Source organism: Aulonocara stuartgranti, assembly GCF_965226115.1.
Source record: "Aulonocara stuartgranti genome assembly, chromosome: 8".
NCBI classification, from domain to species: domain Eukaryota; kingdom Metazoa; phylum Chordata; class Actinopteri; order Cichliformes; family Cichlidae; genus Aulonocara; species Aulonocara stuartgranti.
This window is the reverse complement of record NC_138959.1, coordinates 19,702,793-19,724,656: the sequence shown is the minus strand read 5'-3', so window position 1 is coordinate 19,724,656 and position 21,864 is coordinate 19,702,793. Positions and strand designations below refer to the sequence as shown.

The window sequence follows — 21,864 nt, the reverse complement described above, 5'->3', positions numbered from 1 at the left end:
ACAATGGCAGTCATGCTGTTGCAGCTGATAAATAAGGGCAGGTTTGATTCAGGACTCCGTGCTGATTTTTTTCCCCCCTTGCATTCAACGCAAACACGAGCTGTGACAGAGCATTCGTTTTCAGTTAACAACACCAACTGAGACGGCAGCAACACGGTGCTATTTTTTTGTCCCGCTCGTGTGAAAGTGCCAGGCTTTTGTATTTTTAGCACACTAACCTCTAACCTATTTCCCCCCCCCCCCTCTCGCTGTCCCGCTCTCAAAATAGGCGGGCATTCCACTGCGGTGCATGTGCAAGTGTGCGTTTGTGTGTGAACTACTTGAGGTGTGCACGGTTGTCATCCATGTGATGCTAACACAGATCCCCAGAGGCAAAAACTGAGGATGAGTGTGCTGGTGGGAAGCAAGCAGTCCTGTGCTCTGGCCTGGAGCTAGTGGCCTGAGAGAGCCTGGCTGACTGCACAAGAGAGGCAGAGGCATGCAGCGGTCCTCTGCAACTGATGAAACAAGGCAACATTCCATGTAATCACTCTATATATAGAGGATGCTGAAAAAAAAGAAGGTTGGAGGGCAGGAAATCTTGTAAAATATGAGGAAAAATTAGGGCAGGGAAGCATTAAAGATTAATCGCCACACTGACTGCCCGGCTCAGGCTTGCCATGCGGAGAATGCCACCACGAGATGGGAAACAGGGAGGAAGATAAAGTGTGAGAAAGGACACACTTTAGGAATGAAAATGCCTCGCAGATGAATTCTGGGATGATAAATGTCCGTGGTTCAATACCCTGATGAATTTATGTGTGTTCCATTGTGGGAGGGTGGGGATAAAACATGGAGATGGGGAAGAGATGGGAAGCGCAGGGAGAGAGAGGGGAAGAGGGAGACAGTGCCGGTGAGCTAGCCATGCAGAGCACATTGCGAACAAGCCATCTGTAGAGATAAGTAAAGAAGTGATTACAACAGGCCCAGCTCAATTTCTGACAGTTGACGCTTGACTGCCCCTGAAGAGCAGAATTGATTTAAATGAAGAAGCAATGAATATTTTAGAGGGCAGAATCCCCCTTTAACCTGAACAGTTTTGATGTCCCTCCCAGCCCCGTGCGTGTGTGTAACGGTGTTGACACCAGGGAGAATGTAATTATTGATAGCGAGATTACAGCCCTGTTGTCGCAACGGCTGCAATCAGCTGCCTCCTTTAAGCCCTGATGAATCAATGACACTGCCTGGATCTTTTCTGTCTGCACTGCTTTGTTCATCAAAGTCAGCTTTGCAGTGTACACCAACCCTTGTTTGGGGATTTAGCGGCAAACCAAACTGGTGTACAGTACACTCTGACTTTTGCCTCCGGCTAATTCTCTCCGCAAACAAGCTGAGGCCCATCAGTTGGTTTGAGCGTGCGTTCATGTGTGCACAAAGGAAAAGAAAAAATGAAATGCCCAGACAAGAATATGCTGAACCCGTGATGTACTCGATATGCAATAGCAAGGCATTACGTCGCGCCACCTGCAAGACAACATCAAAGTTGCGAGCCAGCTATAGCAGTGTTTGGAAGTAAAAAGCCGGTTATTCTGCCACTCTGTTCAAGGTGAGGGACCACACCCAGTCATTACACTTTGTGGAGTGACTGAGCCAACGGGCATTTAAACAAACAAAAACACGCATCTTTGTTGCTCTTGGTAAACTTACTGCAGCGACTGTTGTAAGTAACTGTTGAATTGCATTAAAAGGGCAACGACTGCTCCACAGGTAGGTGGCAAGGTGCCGTTTTTGGGAGCAAGTGATGGCAGGTTGTGAAATGCTGCCCTGCAGCCTTTCCCAGGAGAATGGCAGGAGCAATGCTGAACTCCGGTCACTCCTCTGCCATTGCAAACATACCTTGATGACACAATTTGTTATTGATGTTACCCTGAAGGTGAGAGCAAGCGTATTCCAGTGGACAATCAGATTGCACTCTTTCACCCACACACATCTCCCCGCTCTGTGATGTCCCAGGCATGCAGGCTACTAAATCGCAATCACCTTTGGTTGATCGGGTTTAGATAGATGTGGCAAAATGAGGAGACTGCCTAACGCTTTCCTTCTCCAGAAGAACAGATGACCTTGTCTCAGAGCTGTGCATCATTTCTGCCAGTCCCATCAAGTCCGGACCAATAAAGCCCCACAATAAAATCCTGATGTTCATGATGGCACCAAGACACATTTGTGTTCAAGCAAAAAACATAAGACTCAGGGACCCCACAGTCACATAAAGGGCATGGTCATTCAGGAATACTAAGGCCTGGAATTTGCATTCCTGCCTTATATAAACAGTCACAAGCTGTAATGTTATTAAAGTAGCTTTGCCAAGAAATCCTTGATTGTTCCAAGAAAATAAAATTTGTACTTTATGATCTTCCCCTTGTAGGATAGAACCCCCCCCCCCACACACACACTTCTGTGCCAGAAACCGACAGTACTCTAGCCAGTTCTGCTTAGTGACCCGACTCACCGTTTATTTTCTGTTGTTCATGTTTTTCCAGTTTCTAGCATGCACTATAAAAACAAAAATGCACATAGAAAGAAAAGGTGCAGGAAGTGATATTTGCATTTCTTTCGTAAGGCTGACACAATCTGTTCTCCTGCACAAAGTCCAAACACATCACCCACTTTCCGTGTTTCAGTGTTGCTTCACAACACAAACAATTACGGGTGCTTTTTGTGGTGCTGTCTGATACTGCAGACTCAGAAAAAACTAAATGGACTTGCCTGTAAATCTGAAACTTAAAAAAATGCAAATTCAAAAAACTGCTCTTACAGCCAGAAAAAAAAAGGGGGGGACAAGGACTTAAGGACTAAATATCAAACAACTCAGATTAAGACACATACTGTTCATGTAAGCGCACTTTCATCATCTTTCATCATCAGAAGACAAACATGACAAAGAATGCTTTGCTCTCCATCTCACATATGCTCTATGCAGTGACTAATTCTTTTACACTATAGACAGCCTGAGAAAAATATACCCCAAAGAGCAAGACGCCCATGGGCTGCAGAGCATTTGAGCCTACCGTGCAATCCCCCCTTTCCACCATATCCCCAGTTTTTAGTGTGTGACAGTCATGTGAACAAAGCCGCGTGCATTCTTTCGTGCATGAGCCTATAACCGCTGTAAGGATTCTGACTGTGACTCAGTGAAAAATCAAGTGGATTTAATCTGCAAGGCCACACACTTTTCACCTGAGCCATTCAGAGCCTTCTTCCAAGTAGAACCAAAATACAAACAGCACACAATGCCTATGACTGGGCAACCTAGTGATAAACAGAGGCTACATGTAAACAGTCAAACCTCTTAATACACACCATCTTTTAAGAACTCGTTTTACAGGCTCATAGTGTGCTGGATTATATCAACTGATGTAAAATGGAAACATAATCTTTCTCATATTGCACCTTTCAGTCTCTTTAAGGATCCCCTCGGGAAAAGACCAGTCTCCTATGATTAGTTAGCTAGCCTGGCAAAAGAACACTGAACATTGGTTATGTATCATAACCTCTACTCTACGAATGCTGTTGTAGGCCTTAACCCTTTATCATCAAAGTATCATACTTGCTGTGTAATTCTGACTGTAAAATGACAAAATAATGCTCATCTTTCTTTTCTCTCTAGCCCAAAATGATTGAGGGGATATGAAAATCTAGGCAGGGCTGGTTTTTCTGTCTGTATTCAAAAAGCAGTACTTACAACTGAATTGTGTTACCGTGATACACCGAATATCCCGGCAAAACCTGACTTCTCTTCTTTCCAAAAATCATTAATATTGTCTCTAGAACAAACAGTTATAGAGATGTGATCATCTGTCATTTAACCATAGCATTACAGATTCAAAACAGCCATGTCTAATGAAGTGCATGAAGGGGCTCCAACAGATGAATAACAATGGAAGAAGCTGCTGATTCCATGACTTAAGCTAGACAGGTATAATTCAAATATATATTGGTGATACAAGTAAGAAAATGAGGAGTAAATCTGAATGTCAGTAAATCCAAGCTGAGCAACAGCAAGTCCTGTACAACTTAATTACACCCCATTGGTGTGTGCTTTGGACTTTATAACGTTTAAATGCACAAAAGAAGCAATTTGAAGGAATATCACTATCACTAATATCACTAAAGGGAAGGGAGTAGGCTCAAAAGCATAATATGGCCTTGTTAAAGAACCAATAATACTGGGATGAAGCACCCATATGATGTGGATTTATACCCACTCACTTAGTGGGTCCAGAAGGCCGTTTTAGGCTAGATTCACTTTAGCAAAGATGTCACTGAGTGCATGCTTAGAGCCAGAAAGCTCTTCTGTGAAGCCTGTAATGAATAGTTAGATCCAATGTGGAGGGGTTGAAAAAACAGAGGACCAAAAAAGAAAAGCACAGAGGGGGTAAAAAGAAAAAAAAAAATGGTAAGACCTACCAGGAAAAGTGCAGAGGAACATACCATGACACTACTCTCTGTGAACTTCAAAAAACAAAAAAGCAAACAGATGTTTATGGGATTGTCTTGTGATTTTTTTGAATCTGGCTCATTTGGATTCCTGCGTGAGAGCGGGGAGTGACGAGGAAATCTCGCGCTGTTGTCTGGGTTGTTTTCTAGCCCTATGATCCAATAAGCCTCTGAGCCACGTGATGACACTTACGGATGTTGCGCCTCTCTGCTCTACACCCTCCCGTCAATGTTCTCTGGTTGTGCACTAAATTTTTTATTACATTCAAGCAGTAAGGCAAAGAGCAGATATGCTACCCCTCACCCACACACACTCTCACTCTCCCCCTGCAATTCCTCCATTGAGCAAAACAATGTGGAGTCGAGTAAAGGATCAGAGGTCTTTTCCTGGGCCAAACCCCCACAGTCTCCCCTCAGACGAGCTCACATGGTTTGAATCAATGCCACCACTAGAGCTGTTTTAATGGACCGGTTCAATAAATACTATCAGGCTCTTTGAATATCTGTTTAGAAAAAAAAAATGTACGGGCTTCGCCTCTTTACTCGGGAGAGATCTTTTTCAAAACAAATAATGAGATGAGAAAGATGAAGAAAAGATTACAGCACGTACAAAATAGTTATGGCTGCTTGTCTTTTGTTGTTGCTGCCAAACATTAGAAATTCCTGTCTAAATTTCCCTTTGTTGTGCGTTTCTATAGTCTTGAGACAAGGAGGAAATTGGTCCTTAAGAGCCCGTGGAGATTCCTGCCTTTTTTTTTTTTAGCTCCTTCACCAGTGAAAGACAACAGAGCTATCCCTTTATAAAAAGGGCCTGCTCACGCTTTATGCAGCCTGGCTCTACTGAGGTAAAGAATGGGAAGCAGCTCTTGCTATACTTTGTTGCTGCAATAAAACTCTCTCTCTCTCATATCTGCAGCAGATATGCTATCAGCAAAATTAAATCTCCCACGGCTGCTGGCGGATACTGACCCAAGGAGATCATGCAGCAAACGCATGAACGTATCATCAATCTAAACTAAATCTCACTGATATAAAAGCACAATAAACCTGTCATTTATAAAGACTGCTATCCTCACTACCTAGCACAGGAGTCTACACATAAAATCATACTAACTGAAATATTGTTTTTTTTAAAAATAAAGTTATGCGAGAACATCACTTCAAATTATTTATTAAATATAAATAAATGAGTGCAAGGCTTTCAACATTTAACAGATACAGTTGTCTGGTGAAGGCCATGGTGCTGCTGCTGAGGAACTTTGGCCTGTGGGTACAGCTTCGCAGATTACCAGAGGACCAGGGGATAACACTGGCATGAAAGTTTGATCTGATTAACGCTGGCATCGCTTGCACAAACCTGGTTTGCATTAAGTGCAGATTTCAGGAACGCAAAAGCTTCGGGTAGCGTGGCCTGGATCAGAGCGCAAACAGACTGGCAGGAAAGAGAAGGAGGGAAAAACCCCAAACCTGAGTGAACGCTCAGAAAGAAACGAGAGAGACGAAAGTGGGTCAAATATATAGGCCTGTTGCAGCATTGACGGCTTACTGATTGTGATAACGTGCAGCGCTGTTGAGCACATATTATGGGGTTTAAATAATGGAAGTGGTAACTCCAGAATAAAAAGGCCTTCAAATGATCGTTTCACATGCGACCGGCGTGTGCTGGGAAGCGCAAAATAGGAAATATAGTGATTATTATGCACACACACTAACAGGGAGGGTTCAACTTCACCAGTTAGTGAGATGAAGGGGAGGGGGGGGGGGTGTTTAAAAAAAAAAAAAAAAAAAAAAAAAGCACCTACAGTGATTGGAGCCGTTCCAGTGCTGGTTCCTGATGGACGTGCTGTACGGATGGGGCGCCCCGGGAATCAGTCCTTTCTCCGGGATCAAGCATCCTCTGCTCTGGTTGTAGTAATCCATCATTAAAAACGGGTTCGGGCTGGGATTCAGTCCCACAACGTCCACACTCTCATACATCATATGAAGCAGGGCGACGGCAGGGGGGAAATATTAGCAAGAGGGCAAAAAACAAAATACCCGAATTGTTTGTGAGGGGTTGGTTTTCAGCTCGCCACCAGCAGCGGTGCCGAACGGAGGGGGGGAAACTGCATTAAAATCGAGGGGAAAGTGGTAAATCCAAACACAGCAGGGACATCGGAACATTTGGCATCTTCTCACGGCAATGTGAAGATCGAAAACCAGACCGATGGATGAATCGGTGTCCGAATGCGCCTGATCGGATATGAAAACATAATCTCAAAGAGCAGTCTGCGTTGTGTCCGAGGTAAGAAACTCGACAACAGAAATACAATAAAAGGAAAAAAGAAGAAGAAAAAAATCGGGGACGAGCCGAATAACTTCAACAGAAGGTGTCTGTCTTTACGGCGCTGCTCAAACAGAGCAACATATGAGGCTGTATCCACACGACAAAGAATAAATCCAACCCCCAGTCCAAACAAATCTTTAAATAAATACAACACAAATCTCCAAAGTCTGCGTGGACAGCGCAGGGAGATTTGGGAATGTGTTGCAGGCGCAAATATTAGGAGAGGGAATTCCGCAGAGTTGCAGTTTGTCCTTTTGGGTTACGGTCGGTTGTCCCGTTTGCGCCCGTCGTCCCGTTTGCGCCCGTCGTGGGTGGACTCCTGTCAGCTCCGTAAAACGAACCAGTCCCCCCTCCTCCTCCTCCTCCTCCCCCCAGCCTCGCAGACTCTGTTGCACTACAACGAGCGGCCGCTTCCCTCCGTCAGACCCTGCTCTCCAACATCCAGGCTCCCGTTAAAACGCGCAGCGCCGCCTTGTTTTGTATTCGGGGAAGAGAAGCCTAAAACCATTCCCACACCAAACCGTGCGGCTATCATGTTCTGCAGAAATGTGACAAGGCACAGCAGCTGAGAGCTTTGGCTCCACCTCCACTCGGCTCTTTCTCTCTCTCCTCCCCCCCCTCTCTCTCCTGCTTCCCCTCGGTGCCTTTCATGCGTTGCTCCGCCCCTTCTTTAACCCCTTCAGGGACGTCACGACGGATCTCCCTCTCCCGAAGCACGGGCACTGCGGGAGTGTTTCTTTTTGGGGGGTGAGCCCGCCGGCCGCCGTCAAACTGAGCAGCGAGGGCTTTAAATAGGAAAGTATTTGAGGACATGATTAAGTTATATAAGCTCAGTAATTAGTCTTGCGTGTCTTTACAGAGTGATTGTGATATAGCAGCCGCTGTGTGCACAATCTAACTCTCTTGTTTCTTTTTTTCTTTTTCCTGGAAGTCCCCGTTTATGTTCTCACTCTTTACTGGGCTCCTCCTTCCAACTAATTTGACCCTTTCCCCTCATCAGTCCCTAACCCTCCCGATTTTCTTCTCCCCCGGCCGCGGTCTCCCTAATTTGCCTAATGCTATGCGGCTGAACTTTTCCTGAACCCAGGCAAGTAGGCAGCCTCACCTTCTGGTGACCCACTGGCTGACTCGGATCTCTGGCTTGCTCTCATCCCCACATTATTCAAGGTTTCCCACCTTGTATACCCAGTGTAACACTATTACACTTTTCCTCTGGTGCTGCCCAGAGAGGCGCCTCGGTTCACACAGCACACACAAGGATAAAAAGTGCCAAAGTCACCCAGTCATAGTAGCAGGGCGCTTAACTTTTTCTTTCCTCCCTCACAGTTTAGTTACAGCTAGAAGAAGTCCAGGAAGTTGTTTTCAGAGTTGCTGCCTTTATACCGCAACATTCCAGGTAACATTGTTCCAGCTTATTAAGCAAACCCTGCAGCTGTGTCATCCATGAGGCATAGCAAAAACTCACACTATAAAAGCAGTTTGAACAGTCAGCTGACGCTAATATCAGTGCTGATAAAATATAGTGGCAATGAAGTTTGTAGCCCCGTGAGTGCATCCAAACTTCTCATGTTTTGCCTTTTTCCCCCTTATGTGCTTCAGAAATCCCAGCCTGTAATTTTGTGATTGTCATGTGATCTGGAGGACAGCTGCTGGCCCAAATTGTCTGTGCATGCATAATAGTAGAGATTAAGGCCAGGCACCAACATACAAAACTGTGTGGGGGTTTTTTTTTAACCTTAACAATGTAAAAGCAGAAATGTAACGTTCGAAACACACAGAGCAAATTCTGCCTGTTTCATAACTCAGTGGGACGTCCCTGACAAAGTCGAGAACATAGGAGGACACTTTCCGAGCTGTTTTGGTATCTCGATGTGGACGCAAAGCTTTTCCAAAACTGCCTGGGTGGACAGTGAACATCTGATACCCGATCTTGTGAAATGTATCTGCGCAAACACAAGCACGGCCAAAAAACCCTGAGTGGCTTGTATTGTAACCTACACCACAGCCGAGACAATACCTCTCCTCCCCCACTTTCCCTACACCTGAGCCACAGGCCACAGCTGGGTCTGACCAGCATGTTTTTTTTTTTTGAAAGGGATTATCTGCACACTGGCAGGGGGGCTCGGCTTGCTCCGCCTCCAGTGACTGTGACACTTATTTAATGCAGGCCCCTAGTGTGTTTACCCTGCCTGATAAGAGCCGATGTGCAGGCCTGGGCCATGGCGACCCCTCGTCTGCATTGATAGCGCAGCCACACATTCCTTGACAGGATTAGCCCAGTGAGTAATGGTTGTCAGAAAATGCTAATTTTCCAGGCTCTGTTTTCCTCTCTGAAGAGGGAGCATTCATCCCTGGGTAATACCCCATGATTGCATAAAACAAGCTGAGAGATAACAGACTGCTGATCATTACTTATTAAGAGAGGGGAGAATACAAGATTAGGCTGACATACAGTCCTTTTCCCACAGCTTTTTATTTGTAGCGAAAAGAGGAACTCCATTAAGTCAAAAAAGAAAAAAAAAGAACTGAATATATCCAAGTGGCTAAGAGTAAATACGTGGCAATTTTCACAGGAGAAGGTGATATTGGAACAGCGGACTCCTCTGAGTACACAGTTGGAGAATTGAGTGTGTTACACTGCATTAGTGGAAAAATTAGGACTGGTTTTTATTCCCAGTAATAATATGTAATATGTCACTCTCACATGAAAGTCAAAATATAAGAGCCAGGACATACACTTGACGGCTGGTACCACAACAGCAGAAGTAAGAGTGGTAAGTTAAAGAGGGAGAGGGACGAGAGGCACGCACACACACACAGGTTTCAGCCCACATCAACACACACCAGTTCAAGTGGCTATTCTTGTTCCAGCATCAACAAGCGCCACACTCCTGAGAACATGGAAAAGTACTTTGGCACTGGAAAGCCAGAGAGAATGAGATTGTGCCTCGATCCCCTAAGTTGACGCTGAGGACCCAGTCTCAAATTCGTCGCTCGGGCTTCAAAGTGAGGGTGCGTGAAGTGCCGACTCCAAACCGATGCACGGACCTGATCAAAGCTGCATTCAGACGCAGGGGCCTTGCAGAAAGAGTTATGCAACTGAAAATAATAGGGAGACACCACGAGCGGCAAACATAACAACCTTGATCTGAAGCAAAGCTGCAAGTGAGAGTCTGGTGAAGAAATAGAGAGAGAAATGGGGGGGTGGGGGTGGGGGTGGGGGGGTTTAGGAGAGAATTCAAAGAGTTTTATGGGCTAAGAGAGAAGAGGAGATTGCTGGCTGGACCTTGAGGGTGTCAAACTATTTTTACTGCCCCCACTTTCCTTCTTTCTGAGTCCAATCAGGGGCACTAGGAAGCTGTAAAAAGTGCACGCCTTGCCATTCCTTCCCCAAGGAGATGGGCAGACAGGTTAGAACAAACAATAGGTTGTTTTGTCATTTGGATTATGGCGCACAGCAATAGTGGGGGGGAGCACAAGTCCTGTGTAAGTGCACAAAGTGGACTCAGCAGTATCCTTCTTTAGAGCATGAGTGAGAATTTCTGTTTCTGGAGACGATCCACTTACATCTGCAATCAGCCCTTGGCTCTTGTGTTGCTACCTTCACTCTGGAGATAATTTCTGTCCTCTGTGACTAACGAACACATCCTGCACAATGTGCTCTTTATTGGACATGATGGTCAAATCAAAACAGAATCAAATTGTCTCAATGTCATGGAAAAGTCTGCTGAGCTCTGGCTGCCTAGAGACACTAAACAGGCAAAACAAACAAAAAAATAAATAAAGAAAGAAAAACCAACCAGACCTGCCGTATCGCTCAGACAACAGTCGGCTTGGGTAATAGCCATCTCTTGACACGATAAGGCCAGAAATGTTCCAGTTAGAATGGCCTGGGCCTAATTTTAGAGTTCCTGTCTGCCTTAGTGGCTACTACACAAACACAGGCACTCATGGCTCACCTCCCCCAAAGCACTCCTGCACATGTGCCAGCAGATGGCTAATGCCCAGACGATAAAGAAGTTGGGGCAAGCCTCGGCAAAGGTTTCTATCTTTCTTAAATCTTCCCAGCGGCCTAATAAAGCAGCACAGCGGTGGAGAATTCAGAGAAGAAGCACTTTAAGGAGTTGAAATGTGTCCTAATTTGAGACGGCAAGATAGTGATCGAGTCTGTTCAGGTCTCTGTCACACTGTGAGACAAAACGGGCTCTCTGTATGTCAGCATTATCCCACGACTGATCAGCACCGTAATCCCACCCCACCCCTATCACTAGCATAGCCCTGGCAACCACTTCCTCCTGTCACTCTCCAACTAGAATCACATCTTTGGCGTGCATACCTGTGTGGGTTTACGCATGTTTGCTTTCAAGTCTACCTGAACCTCCGTGGCCCGTCTGTTACCACTCCGTTCCCCTTACTGCCTTTACAGTTTCCGTGTGTGTGTTTGTTTGCACAGCTGGTTTTGTGCAGCCTGTACAGGCAGCACCAGCCAAACCCAGCAGCTGTGCTCCCTGACATTGAGCCAGTGCGTAATAAGGGCCCGACCCTCCAATGTGAGAACAAGCTCCAGTTATCAATGAACAACTGTATCACTTCCACCTCCCTCTGTCAATCTAATGGAAACACATACACACGCATGCGTACGCATGAACGCACACAAACCTTGACCTAAAGTTAAACTGGTCTATAGATCTCAGCCTTGGTGCTTTGCCATCCTGTGTGTGTGTGTGTGTGTGTGTGTGTGTGTGTGTGTGTGTGTGTGTGTGTGTGTGTGTGTGAGAAAGAGTGTCTTTTCTAAAAGGACCCTCTTAGCCCCCCCCAGTCATTATCCCTTTAATGTCCTTCCGACAGCAGATTCCAGCATTTATGGTACAGGCATATATCTGCCCATAAAGCCTTTTATTGTTCAGCCCAGCTCTATGGTGGCCGTAACCTGGTTTTCCCATTTTTTATGGGGGACCTTCACTATATCACAGAGGGGGGAGGACAAAGCTGCCCACCATCGGTGTTTACCAAAGTATGGCCGACTCATAAATCCATCGTGGCCGGCGGCATTCTGGAAATACTTCAGCAGAGGAAGAGAACGAGAAAGAGAGAGAGAGAAGAGGTAAGCGACGTAGCTTATTGTATAGCTTGTAATTGTCCACACTCTACAGCCTTGAGTTAGAGAGCCATCTCCTCAACGATCATTAGGTCTATGTTGCTTTGCACCAAGTCCATCACTCAGCAAATCAAGAGAAAATTGCTATGGATGTTACCCTGGAGGAAGGATATCTCAATATCAGTCATCCAAGACTTGGAATGGCCTCCATTAGATGTCAGAGACGGGGAGATGTTTTAGTGCATTCAGACGGATACTGGCTAATTCTATTTAGAGAAAAAAAAGGACAAGAAGAAGAGAGAATAAAGCACAGAAACAAGGAACAACAAAGAGAGCAAGAAAATGAGAAAAACAAGGGGAAAGAAAATATGGTCAAATTCCTCCTGAAGTTTTGTTGGCAAATTTATAAGTTTTGTTGATTATCAATTACAAAAAAAGTGTTTATTCACACATTAACCATGATTAATCACAGAGAAACCATTGCAGAGAAAACAAACTGTAACCAAACCTTGACTGAGACTTGATAATCATTATCCTGATTTGAAATTATGTGCGCCTGTCAGCAGAGTCATCATACCCGTATGGTATATTGTCTGGACTGGTCCCGACACGTTGCTACCAAGCTATCAACCTCCAGGGCTGAAAAGTGAAGCCAACAGAGTTGAAGCAAGTCCCAGTCCCCATAGACTCCCGAAAGTGAAAAACTTCAGATGTTTACAGCCCAGCGCTTTAGTTGATTGCCATTGGTTAGTTCCACCTCGGCTAGTTCCAATAACTTCACTCTCAAAGCTGACGGCTGTGTTAATTACAGTAATCAATTACACAGATTGGAAATTAATTGCAAATTTAATGTTTAGCTCATTTTGACAGTGCTCCCTGCAATGCATCCCTTGCTTTTGCTTTTGCATACACGTTCCTGGATGACATCCTTCTATACTCATATTTTACCTGCAGCTGCTGACTAATTAACTAAACTGTGAGAAGCAGGCGAAGTATATTATAAGGAAGTTACAGAAAGGAGATGAGCTCTTGCAAGAAAGCGCAGAGGGAGAGTCAAAAGGCAAGGAAGCAGGAAGCTGGAAGAATAATCTCTCTGCTCTGCCAAAGCTCACTCAGAAACTGGCATTACTGATGCAATTACAACTCAAGCTACACTCATTTATCCATGTCTGCATTTCCTGAATCCAGGTTTTCCATCTCGTGGTCTTAAATCAGAGCTCTCAAAAACTAGAGATGTGCTGATAAAATGGGGGGGAGAAGTAAGCATGTTCTGCATCTCTTTCAAGTTTTTGATTATGACCATGCTGTCTGCTTTTCTGGTTGAAAGCATTTCATCTCTTTCTTTTAGAGATCTAAGTATTTTCCCCACTCCCTCTTGGTGCCTTCTCTCTCACACTTCAGGATTTGAAGTGCTACAGAGGACCAATTTCCTGTTTTCTATTCAGAAGTGTGATGCTCGTGGTGGCCTGGAGGGGATATGGGAGGTGGTGGTGGTGGGAGGGGGTTAGTGGTTCACTTTAAGTGGATTGCCCTCATTCTTGTTGTGCCCAGCCCAAAGCATTATGATGCCTCGGTGACTGACCTCCGCTTCAGCAGTGCCCCTAACACCAGTACAGACAGGGCACACCAATTGTTGTGCTTGTTGCACAAAGGCTGAATGTGTGCCACGACCTGCACAAAAGGTTGGACAACTGCAGGCCAAATGTGTAGTCAACACTCACTGAAACCACAGTCTGCAGTGTGTGGAGTGGGCTGGGAGTTATTTGCGATACAGCTCTAATCCTGTGCTCGCTCTCTCATAAAAGTTGACTGCCCTCTCTCTCTTCTGGGCGCCCTTTCTCGCTGCAACCTGTTTTCTAATGCTTGTATGCATGTCGGTGTCTGTGCACAACTCTGCCAAATGATATGAAATGTTCAAAAAGTGCCGATCTAATTTGGATGTTGATGAAACGTGTGAAATCCTCAGCTTACCCAGCAAAGTTGGGAGCCGGTGGGGACAACAAAGGCCCTCGGGAGAGCGGCTCAGAGCATGAAAAATGCCCCTTGCCGTCATCACCGCCACGGCCCCTGCTGGCCTGCCTTTTACAGAGAGGTGGGGGGAGAGAGAAAGAGGGGATGGGGGGTTGGGGATCTGCCTCATTCTAACTTGGGAAGGCAAGAAGGAGGAGGGTTAATGGAATGGATGACTCCGGCACATTAGATGAGAAGTGAGCAGAGCAATGAGCAGAGAGGGAGTCATCAGCGTTTCAAAAGAATGGGGTGCAGTGAAAGTAGACGGAGCAGCTATACTCCTTTCCCTGATTTTATTTATATTTATATATATATATATATATATATATATATATATATATATATATATATATATATATATATATATATATATATATATGTGTGTGTGTGTGTGTGTGTGTGTGTGTGTGTGTGTGTGTAAGAAACAGAGGAGTTAACTGGATGAAAGGCAGCCACATTTAGCCACAAATCCCAGAGGTACACATACGGGTCAGCTTCAAAGATATTCACTGTATGTGGGGTTGTTACTGCAGTCAAAAGGTTTACTCATCGTAGCCCCAGGGAGTAGAATAGAGCTGCGTCATTCTCACACAACTGGCATGTGAAACAGATATCAGTGGAAAACCTTTTGCCCTCAGACATTGGCTCGTCCTACCCTTGGCATTTAGGTGCACAAACATTGAGGTGGGGGAAAAAAGGGAACTAGTGAAAGCAAAACTAACATCACATGGCTTATCATATGTTTAAAAAAATGCATTTGCATCTGGCAGCACAGAGAAACTTTTGTGCTTTTGCTTCACTCGGTTGCGCATATCATTGCAATCCTAGTGAAATGTGACCGTAATAGAGAAGAGGAACCTTTTTTAAAAAATGAACAGATCTGTGAGAAAGTCAGGGTAGAGGCACTGCTAATTTCTTTCTATTCATTCACGCTGAAGAAAAATTTCTTGAAATGAGCTGCCTTTGCAGTTGGGCCTGCCTGTGATTAAAAAAAAAAAAAAAAAAAAAGGAGAAGAAGAAGAAGAGCACAGACTGGCTTTGGACTGATGGCATCCAATGGCAGTCGCTATGGCTACCCAAACCATCTGTGTTGTGAACCCATAGAGAGGGGGGAGTGTCTCTAAAGTAAGTAAATAGGCTAATACAAAAAGTGAATGGCTCAGAAGGGCAGATCATTAGCTGACCACATCTTGCTATTCTCTGTGTGATACCAGGACAGGAGGAGGGGGTGTTGATAGATTAAAAAAAAAGAAAAAAAAAAAGCAGCCTGATAATATTTAACCAGCAGAGATCTGTCATCAATCTGGACCATCTTCCCCCCACCCCACATCATCTGTCCTCACCGCCAGCTCTGACCCATTGTCATTCAAACCCCAGCTCCCTTTCACTCCTTATTCAATATTTTTGAGCCATTGTTCCACCTTACATGCCCCGGCTACACTACATTACTTTTCCCAGTCAGTGGTTTAAAAGGGTGGAGAGCAACAGCCAAGAGAAAACAAAACAAAAAAAAACCCCCATAATAAGTTATAATGTCAGAAAGTAACAAAAACATCAGCCGGCCGTCACACAAGTCTGAGTTTTGCACACATTTTCAAGCATGCACATTGTGACACTTTCTCCACTTCATACACACACTCCTTTTCTCCCCTCCCTTCCTCCCCCCCCCCACACACACACACACCCACCCACACGGAGCAACCCTGTGGGCTTCACTGGGCTCTTTGAATAAAAAAGAGAAGTCATTTATCCGACTCATCTTTGCTGCACCTCGCAGCACCTTTTAAAAACACTCTATATTCCTTGCTAAGGCTAAAGCTGCACCTTACTGACAGCATGATGGAGAGCCCTATTCTACCCCCCTTCTCTCTCTCTTTCTCTCTCTCTGCAGTCTCCCGTCTTTCCATCTTAGCTGCCAACAGCCCTGACTTACAAAAAAAAAGTAAAGGCTAAGCTTCAGTGACGATGTAAGAAAGTGTAGATCCTTGTGCATCTGTCTGTGTGTGAGCTTCAGTGTGTGTGTGTGTGTGTGTGTGCGTGTGGTGTGTGTGTATCAGTGTTTGCATGTTTAGTCGGGGGAAAAAAAAGTGGCATAGTTAAATGTGTAAAAAGGTGGAGGGGGAGTTCACAGATGAGCTTGCTCATGTGTGGAGGTGAGAACAGGAGTGCCAGAGGCTGCTGGGAGGCCTGTCGTGTCAGAGCTCATCAGCAGCTAACAAAATCATCCACCAGAACCTGTCAATATTCACTTCGCTACCCTCTCTCCGGATCAACTCGTTTGCTGTATTCCACTCATTCTATTCGGTTTTTGTTATTATTGTATAACCTGGAGAGACATCACAGGCACGCTTGTCAACTTTGCTGTTGTTAAATAAACTAGGTACATCTTTGCTTTCTCACAGATTACTTAGGTTTTAGTCTTTCACGTGTAGGGAGACCACACTATGCAAAGTGTGGACCTGTGTAGGTGTCACGTCACCATTTTTTTCTTTAAATCAGTCAAGGTCACTGCAGAAGCACATTACACTGAAATCGAGTTAAACAGCAGTATACCCACTGCACGCATTCGTCTCAGGATCTCGTAGCATAATGCTCCATCTTATTGATTTTGGGGCAGTTGTTTTGCTTTCCTTTCAGGACATTGTGGGCCAGACGAGATGGTGCGCAGGCTGCGTCTCGCTTGATTTGGAGCGTGCTGCGTCCGCATTTTTAGAGTAAAAAGCAAAAGGTCTGTGTAAAAGGTTCTCTGGTGACTTGTATTGTGGTATGGTGATATGGTAGCATGTAAATACAAATCATACAGATTGAACTGAATATAAATCAGTTGGAAATGTAAAAAAAAAAAAAAACAGAAGGGAAAAAAAAGAAAAGAAGAAGATGGCGTATATTTCTGTTAGCACACGGTCGAGCGTTGGGTTGTCTAGACTGTATTTGACCAAAGGTGTGCGCGCTCCACATTTGTGTGTTTATCTGGAACAGTTTCCATGTAACCGAGCAGACATCGACAGCAAAACCTTTAACCTACTTGGCAAACAGCCCGGTTCTTTCTATCTCCCTCTCTCCATGGACGGATCATTCATCATGCTCTTCCCCTCCCCTTTCTCTCCATACAGCATCGTGGTCTGCAACATTATCTTCATCAATACAGCTTTTAAAGCAGATAAAGGTCACGATCGAGACAAGATTGATTGAAAAGTGTTCTTATTGAATAAAGTAATAAATGAAGGGGGGGGGGGGGGGGGGGTGTAAAAAAACTTATGGTATAAGCCTAAAAAAAAAAGTTTGTTATTAACCTGTGCTGTTTCAAAATCATTCATTATATTTTTTTCCACCTCTGTGATCATCTGTATCTAAATCTAACTATGTATGCACCGATGCTGTATGGCTCTCTGAGGCCTGGATGCTAACGGTTGCCTCTTCCACATTTTAACCCTTAAAAAGATTAATATATATCTGTTCAATTGAAGATGGTAAGGAGTTCAGAGTAAATAATCTCACACTGCTGCTATGTCTTTGGATTGTGTGAGTGGTGGGTCTAATTCAACCAAGCATCTGTCATGGGAGGTGCCGCTCCATGTCCTCCATCCTCTCCCCTCCTCCTGCTTCTCCACAGTGGTATCAATCTTCTGCCCTTAACGACTAAACTGATTCCTGAAGTGTTGCTGCTCGGCTCATCAGGGCAAAGTGTAGCTGTGATCTCCTGTGTGGATAACCCGAAAGCATTTTGTAACAGATTTTGAAACAAGTCCTGATAATTGTTACAACAGTGGTGACGGCAAAATATAGTAAGTGATGTCAAAAAGATACAAGCGCTGACAGTAAAGACCGATGGTTTCTACACTTCCCCGCTATCAAGCAACTTCCCTCTATTTCAAAATGGTTGACATCCATATTTCTAATACTCAAACACATTTTTTTGTGCGTGAGCAGAGTTTGTGTTGTAAGAGTTGCCAAATGTACTCTGACGGTGGTTTAGTCATTGTGTCATTTGCGTATCCTCCGGTTCAATTTCTATCATACTGCACTGTTGCGCACTGTTCAGTGTTATTGTTTCTACATCTGCACGTATATCCCAGCCTCCAAGAGCACTTGTCAATGCACTTGTGTCAATGAGTGTTTATCCAATGTGTCCACAGCGCTCTGCCCGAGATGTCCCAATAAACAGCTCAAAATCCTTTGCGCATCACTCGTGCTACATCCATTCTCAAGGTCAGGCCTCAGTATGATAGTGTTCTTAGTCCGCAGTGACTTGAAAAGGCAAAAAGTTAAATATCTGGAAAACGTCTGAGAAGTGAAGTGAGACAACAACAGAAAACAAACAAACAAAAACAATCGGAACTATTCACTGAAGCCATTGTTTGCTTATTTCTCTTTTTGGTGAACTGTGCCGTTGTTACCCTTTTTAATCAACCAGCATTACACACAGCGGCACCAGCCTCAGGCTATGAGGAGTCCAAGCAAGTGCATTTCTATATGCTCTGTGGTGGTTGAATTCCCAGAATTATCTATGCACAGCCAGAGAACTATGCAAATTGGTATCCACATGGGACCGTAAAATCCAAAACAACACAAAAACACAAGCAGAGAAAAGCATATCCCTATGGAGTTGGGGCTTTCTGTTTATACTGAACTATTGTATTGGGGAAAAAAACAGAGAAATGTGTTTTTTGACAGTTCCGCACATATGTATGTGTATATTTCTGTGTGTGTGTGTCTGAGTGTGTAGATGGTGGAGGAGATCGCGAGTATGAAGTGAAGAAAAAAATATAGTGTGAATAATTCATAAAGGACAAAAAGTGACAGTTAACGAGAGTGTCACAGGACACTAACGTCCTATCCGTCGAACCATCTGTATCCCGCCCCATCTCACCCTCTCCTCTAGGGAGTTCAGATAAAGGATAATGGATCTGCTGACATTCATCTGTCCTAAATAAAATTCACATAAAATAACCCTGTTGGTACGAAGGAGCATGAGAGTGCCGTACACGTATAGCAGTCAAATGAGCTCACGCACGCTCTCAAGCCTGTTTGAGCTTTTGATCAGACAGGTGTATGCGCGATCAGTCCACCGCAGAGCATGTATGTGCATCCATACGCCTGAAAATGTACACAGCTTCACAAAGTGGTGCACAAACGTATATACAAACATAAATTTATAAACTAAATATCACTCCACACATACTCTATGCATTTACAAAAACTAATTCATAAGCGATTAAGCACGTTGACCAGCTAGCTTCTCTCTTTCTCCATTTTAAACACGCACATGCACAAAGTACCCTGCAGACCTGGATCCGAGATAATTGCTACACCTCGGAATTTAATCTTCAATTCAATTACTTTTGTACCATTAATTCACAACAACAGTCACTTCAAGGCATTTTATATTGTAAGTTAAGATCCGATAATATTAGAATGAAACCCCAGTAACCACAGAAACCCTATCAGCAAGCATGCGGGTACAGTGGGAAGGAAAAACTCCGTTTTAACCGGAACAAACCTCTGGCAGAACCAGGCTCAGGGAGGGGCAGCCATCTGCTTCAACCGGTTGGGGGAGAAGGCCAGGATGTGGAGCGAGAGATAGAACAAAAGGCACAGATGGGAGAGAGCCAGAATTTAATAATTGTTAATAATTAAATACAGCAGTAGTGTATACACACAGAGTGAAAAGAGATGTATAAAGAAGCCCATAACCCACTGAGTGGCAGCCTAAGCCTATTCCAGCAGGAGTAGCAGAGGATTCAGGTTTAACTGATCCAGCCCCAACTTTATAAACTTTATCAAAAAGAAAAGTTTTAATTCTACTCTTAAAAGTAGAGAAGTAAGTCTGTCTACCAAATCTAAACTTGGAGCTGGTTTCACAGAACAGGGCCCTGCAAGTCTCTATCTCCAGTTCTACTTTTGAAAACTCTAGGAGCCACAAGTAAGCCTGCAGTCTCAGAGCAAAGTGCTCTGTTAGTATAATAAGGTCTTTAAGCTGTGACAGGGCCTGATTATTCAAGATTTTGTATGTGAGGAGATTTTAAATCCAATTAAATGCAGGCAGTCAGCCAGAGCAGCGCGGGCTAAACATGGCTTTGGCAGAGTGTGACACCAGTGACGGCCACGTACGTGTCACTGCCACAGTTCAGATACCGAGTAATGGTCAAATGATCTGCGTGCTGTTTGCATGTGAACGCACAAAGAGTTGGATGCAGATGTACATAGGATGTAAATGGACAGAAAGTCGGGTGTATGTGGATAATTAAAGAGACTGAATCAATAGATATGTGCAAACAATAGGTGACTTCAGCGTGCCAGGTCACCAACCACTAAGCAACACGCACATACTTGTGAGTATGTGCAAAAGTCACAGACCAAGCAGATTTTATCAGTTTTCCAAACCACTTCAGTGGAATTTTGATAACTTTTTCATTACTCTAAAATGAGTCATGAATGAATTAAAAGGTTATTTTATTTTCGTTTTTAAAACGAACTAAAGCAAGATGTTAAAGCATACCATTAACACACACACACACACAGATGGAGCAAATCCCACCATCAGCACCACGCAGGTGCACGATCATTCCAGCAAACCGATAACAATGGACACCATCCTCTCTGTGTGTGCCCAAAACCCAGTCATCTGGCAAAAGAGCTGAGTGGGACACATCATCAAGGGTATTTTTGTTGTTCCAAAGCACAACCACACAATATGGCTAACACACACACAAACGCATGTAGCTCTCACTCACACAGACAGACATGCACACTCAAAAGGACACACATTCACACACTTTTGTTGTGTCTGTAAGCACCCGTATTGCATACACCGACCATTCACAGCCACATACCTGCATGCACACAGTGCACACTCCACTTACCTGTTGTTTACAGAAAAGGAACGCAGGCTCAAGGCTCTGTTAAAACTGTAGGTGTTAATATAATAATTATAAATAATATATATAAAGATACAGATTTTATTCCCTGCTGTAATTTCTTTCTTTTTTTTCCTGTTTTCAGTCCTGTTCAGACATTTCTGGTGTGTACACATTATTATTATTATTTTTTAGATAACAAAATGCCTTTTTATAAATGCACTTAAAATAACATTCAACTCAAATTACACTTCTGATTTGAAACCATCTAACGCAACTGAACAACCCCATGAAAGAATAATTAGACAAAGATCAGTGTGGCATTCATGTGACACTCAAATCACCTTCATGACGCTGCTCTCAACTTTGCTCCACTTTTACACAGGCAACAGGAAACAAAATGGCAAACACCTGACGCTTTCAACCACCAGCTTAAAACTGCTCGAGCAAAAAGTGATAAGAATGAAGTGTCAACATAAAGACATGAAGATCTGGATCGCTTGCTTTAAAAACCAGGCAACAGAATGAATACGGTGCACTGTTTAAGCATTATTAAGCTATATGGATATATGGATGTTGCAGTCACTGCAGTTCTTTAAGCCAAACATCTCATGGTCTAAAAATCAGTGGGATTAAAACTCTTGTTTGTATTTTGGTTGATTAGAAACCTGAGACTGAAGAAAAAAGAAAGAAAAAAATGTTGGCATGGTAACAAAAGCAGTACTAGCTTTGCTTGTTAAATATAGTACTTTTTTGGCAAGAAAAAAAAAAATCCATTTTTAGAAAGCACATCCAAAAGTACAATGACTGCACTTAAGGACTACTTGAGCGTCCTTTCAGTTCCGTCGAATTTGGGAGAGAAAAGGACGAACGTTTTTAGAACTGTTATTCTTATAACTCTTCCATTTACAGTTCTGATTGGCCAGAAGTAAAACTGAGTTTTACTTTTTCAAATCTCACTCATCTAATAATAAAAGACAATTAGACCTATTGTAGCCAGAAACATAAAAGTGTCTCTTTTCTATAGAGCTCAAGGTTTGGGGTTTTTTATTTTCCTAAGTTCCGTTCTGCACTTCTCTGAATTTCTGTGTTTATTC

General features: G+C 43.9%; 1 protein-coding gene across 9 annotated transcripts in view; it reads right to left on the bottom strand.

The window, feature by feature from the left end:
• raraa (retinoic acid receptor, alpha a) overlaps positions 1–21,864 on the bottom strand; it is a 143,894-nt gene that overhangs the window by 33,523 nt on the left and 88,507 nt on the right. Inside the window, exon 1 of one of the 9 annotated variants that reach the window (XM_082543432.1) lies at positions 6,279–7,423. The exons of the other annotated variants lie outside the window; for them this stretch is intronic. Within the exon in view, the coding sequence (XP_082399558.1) occupies positions 6,279–6,456 (178 nt within the window). The 5' untranslated portion in view covers positions 6,457–7,423. Of the gene's footprint in view, positions 1–6,278; positions 7,424–21,864 lie in introns of those variants that run through there. 9 annotated transcript variants of the gene reach the window in all.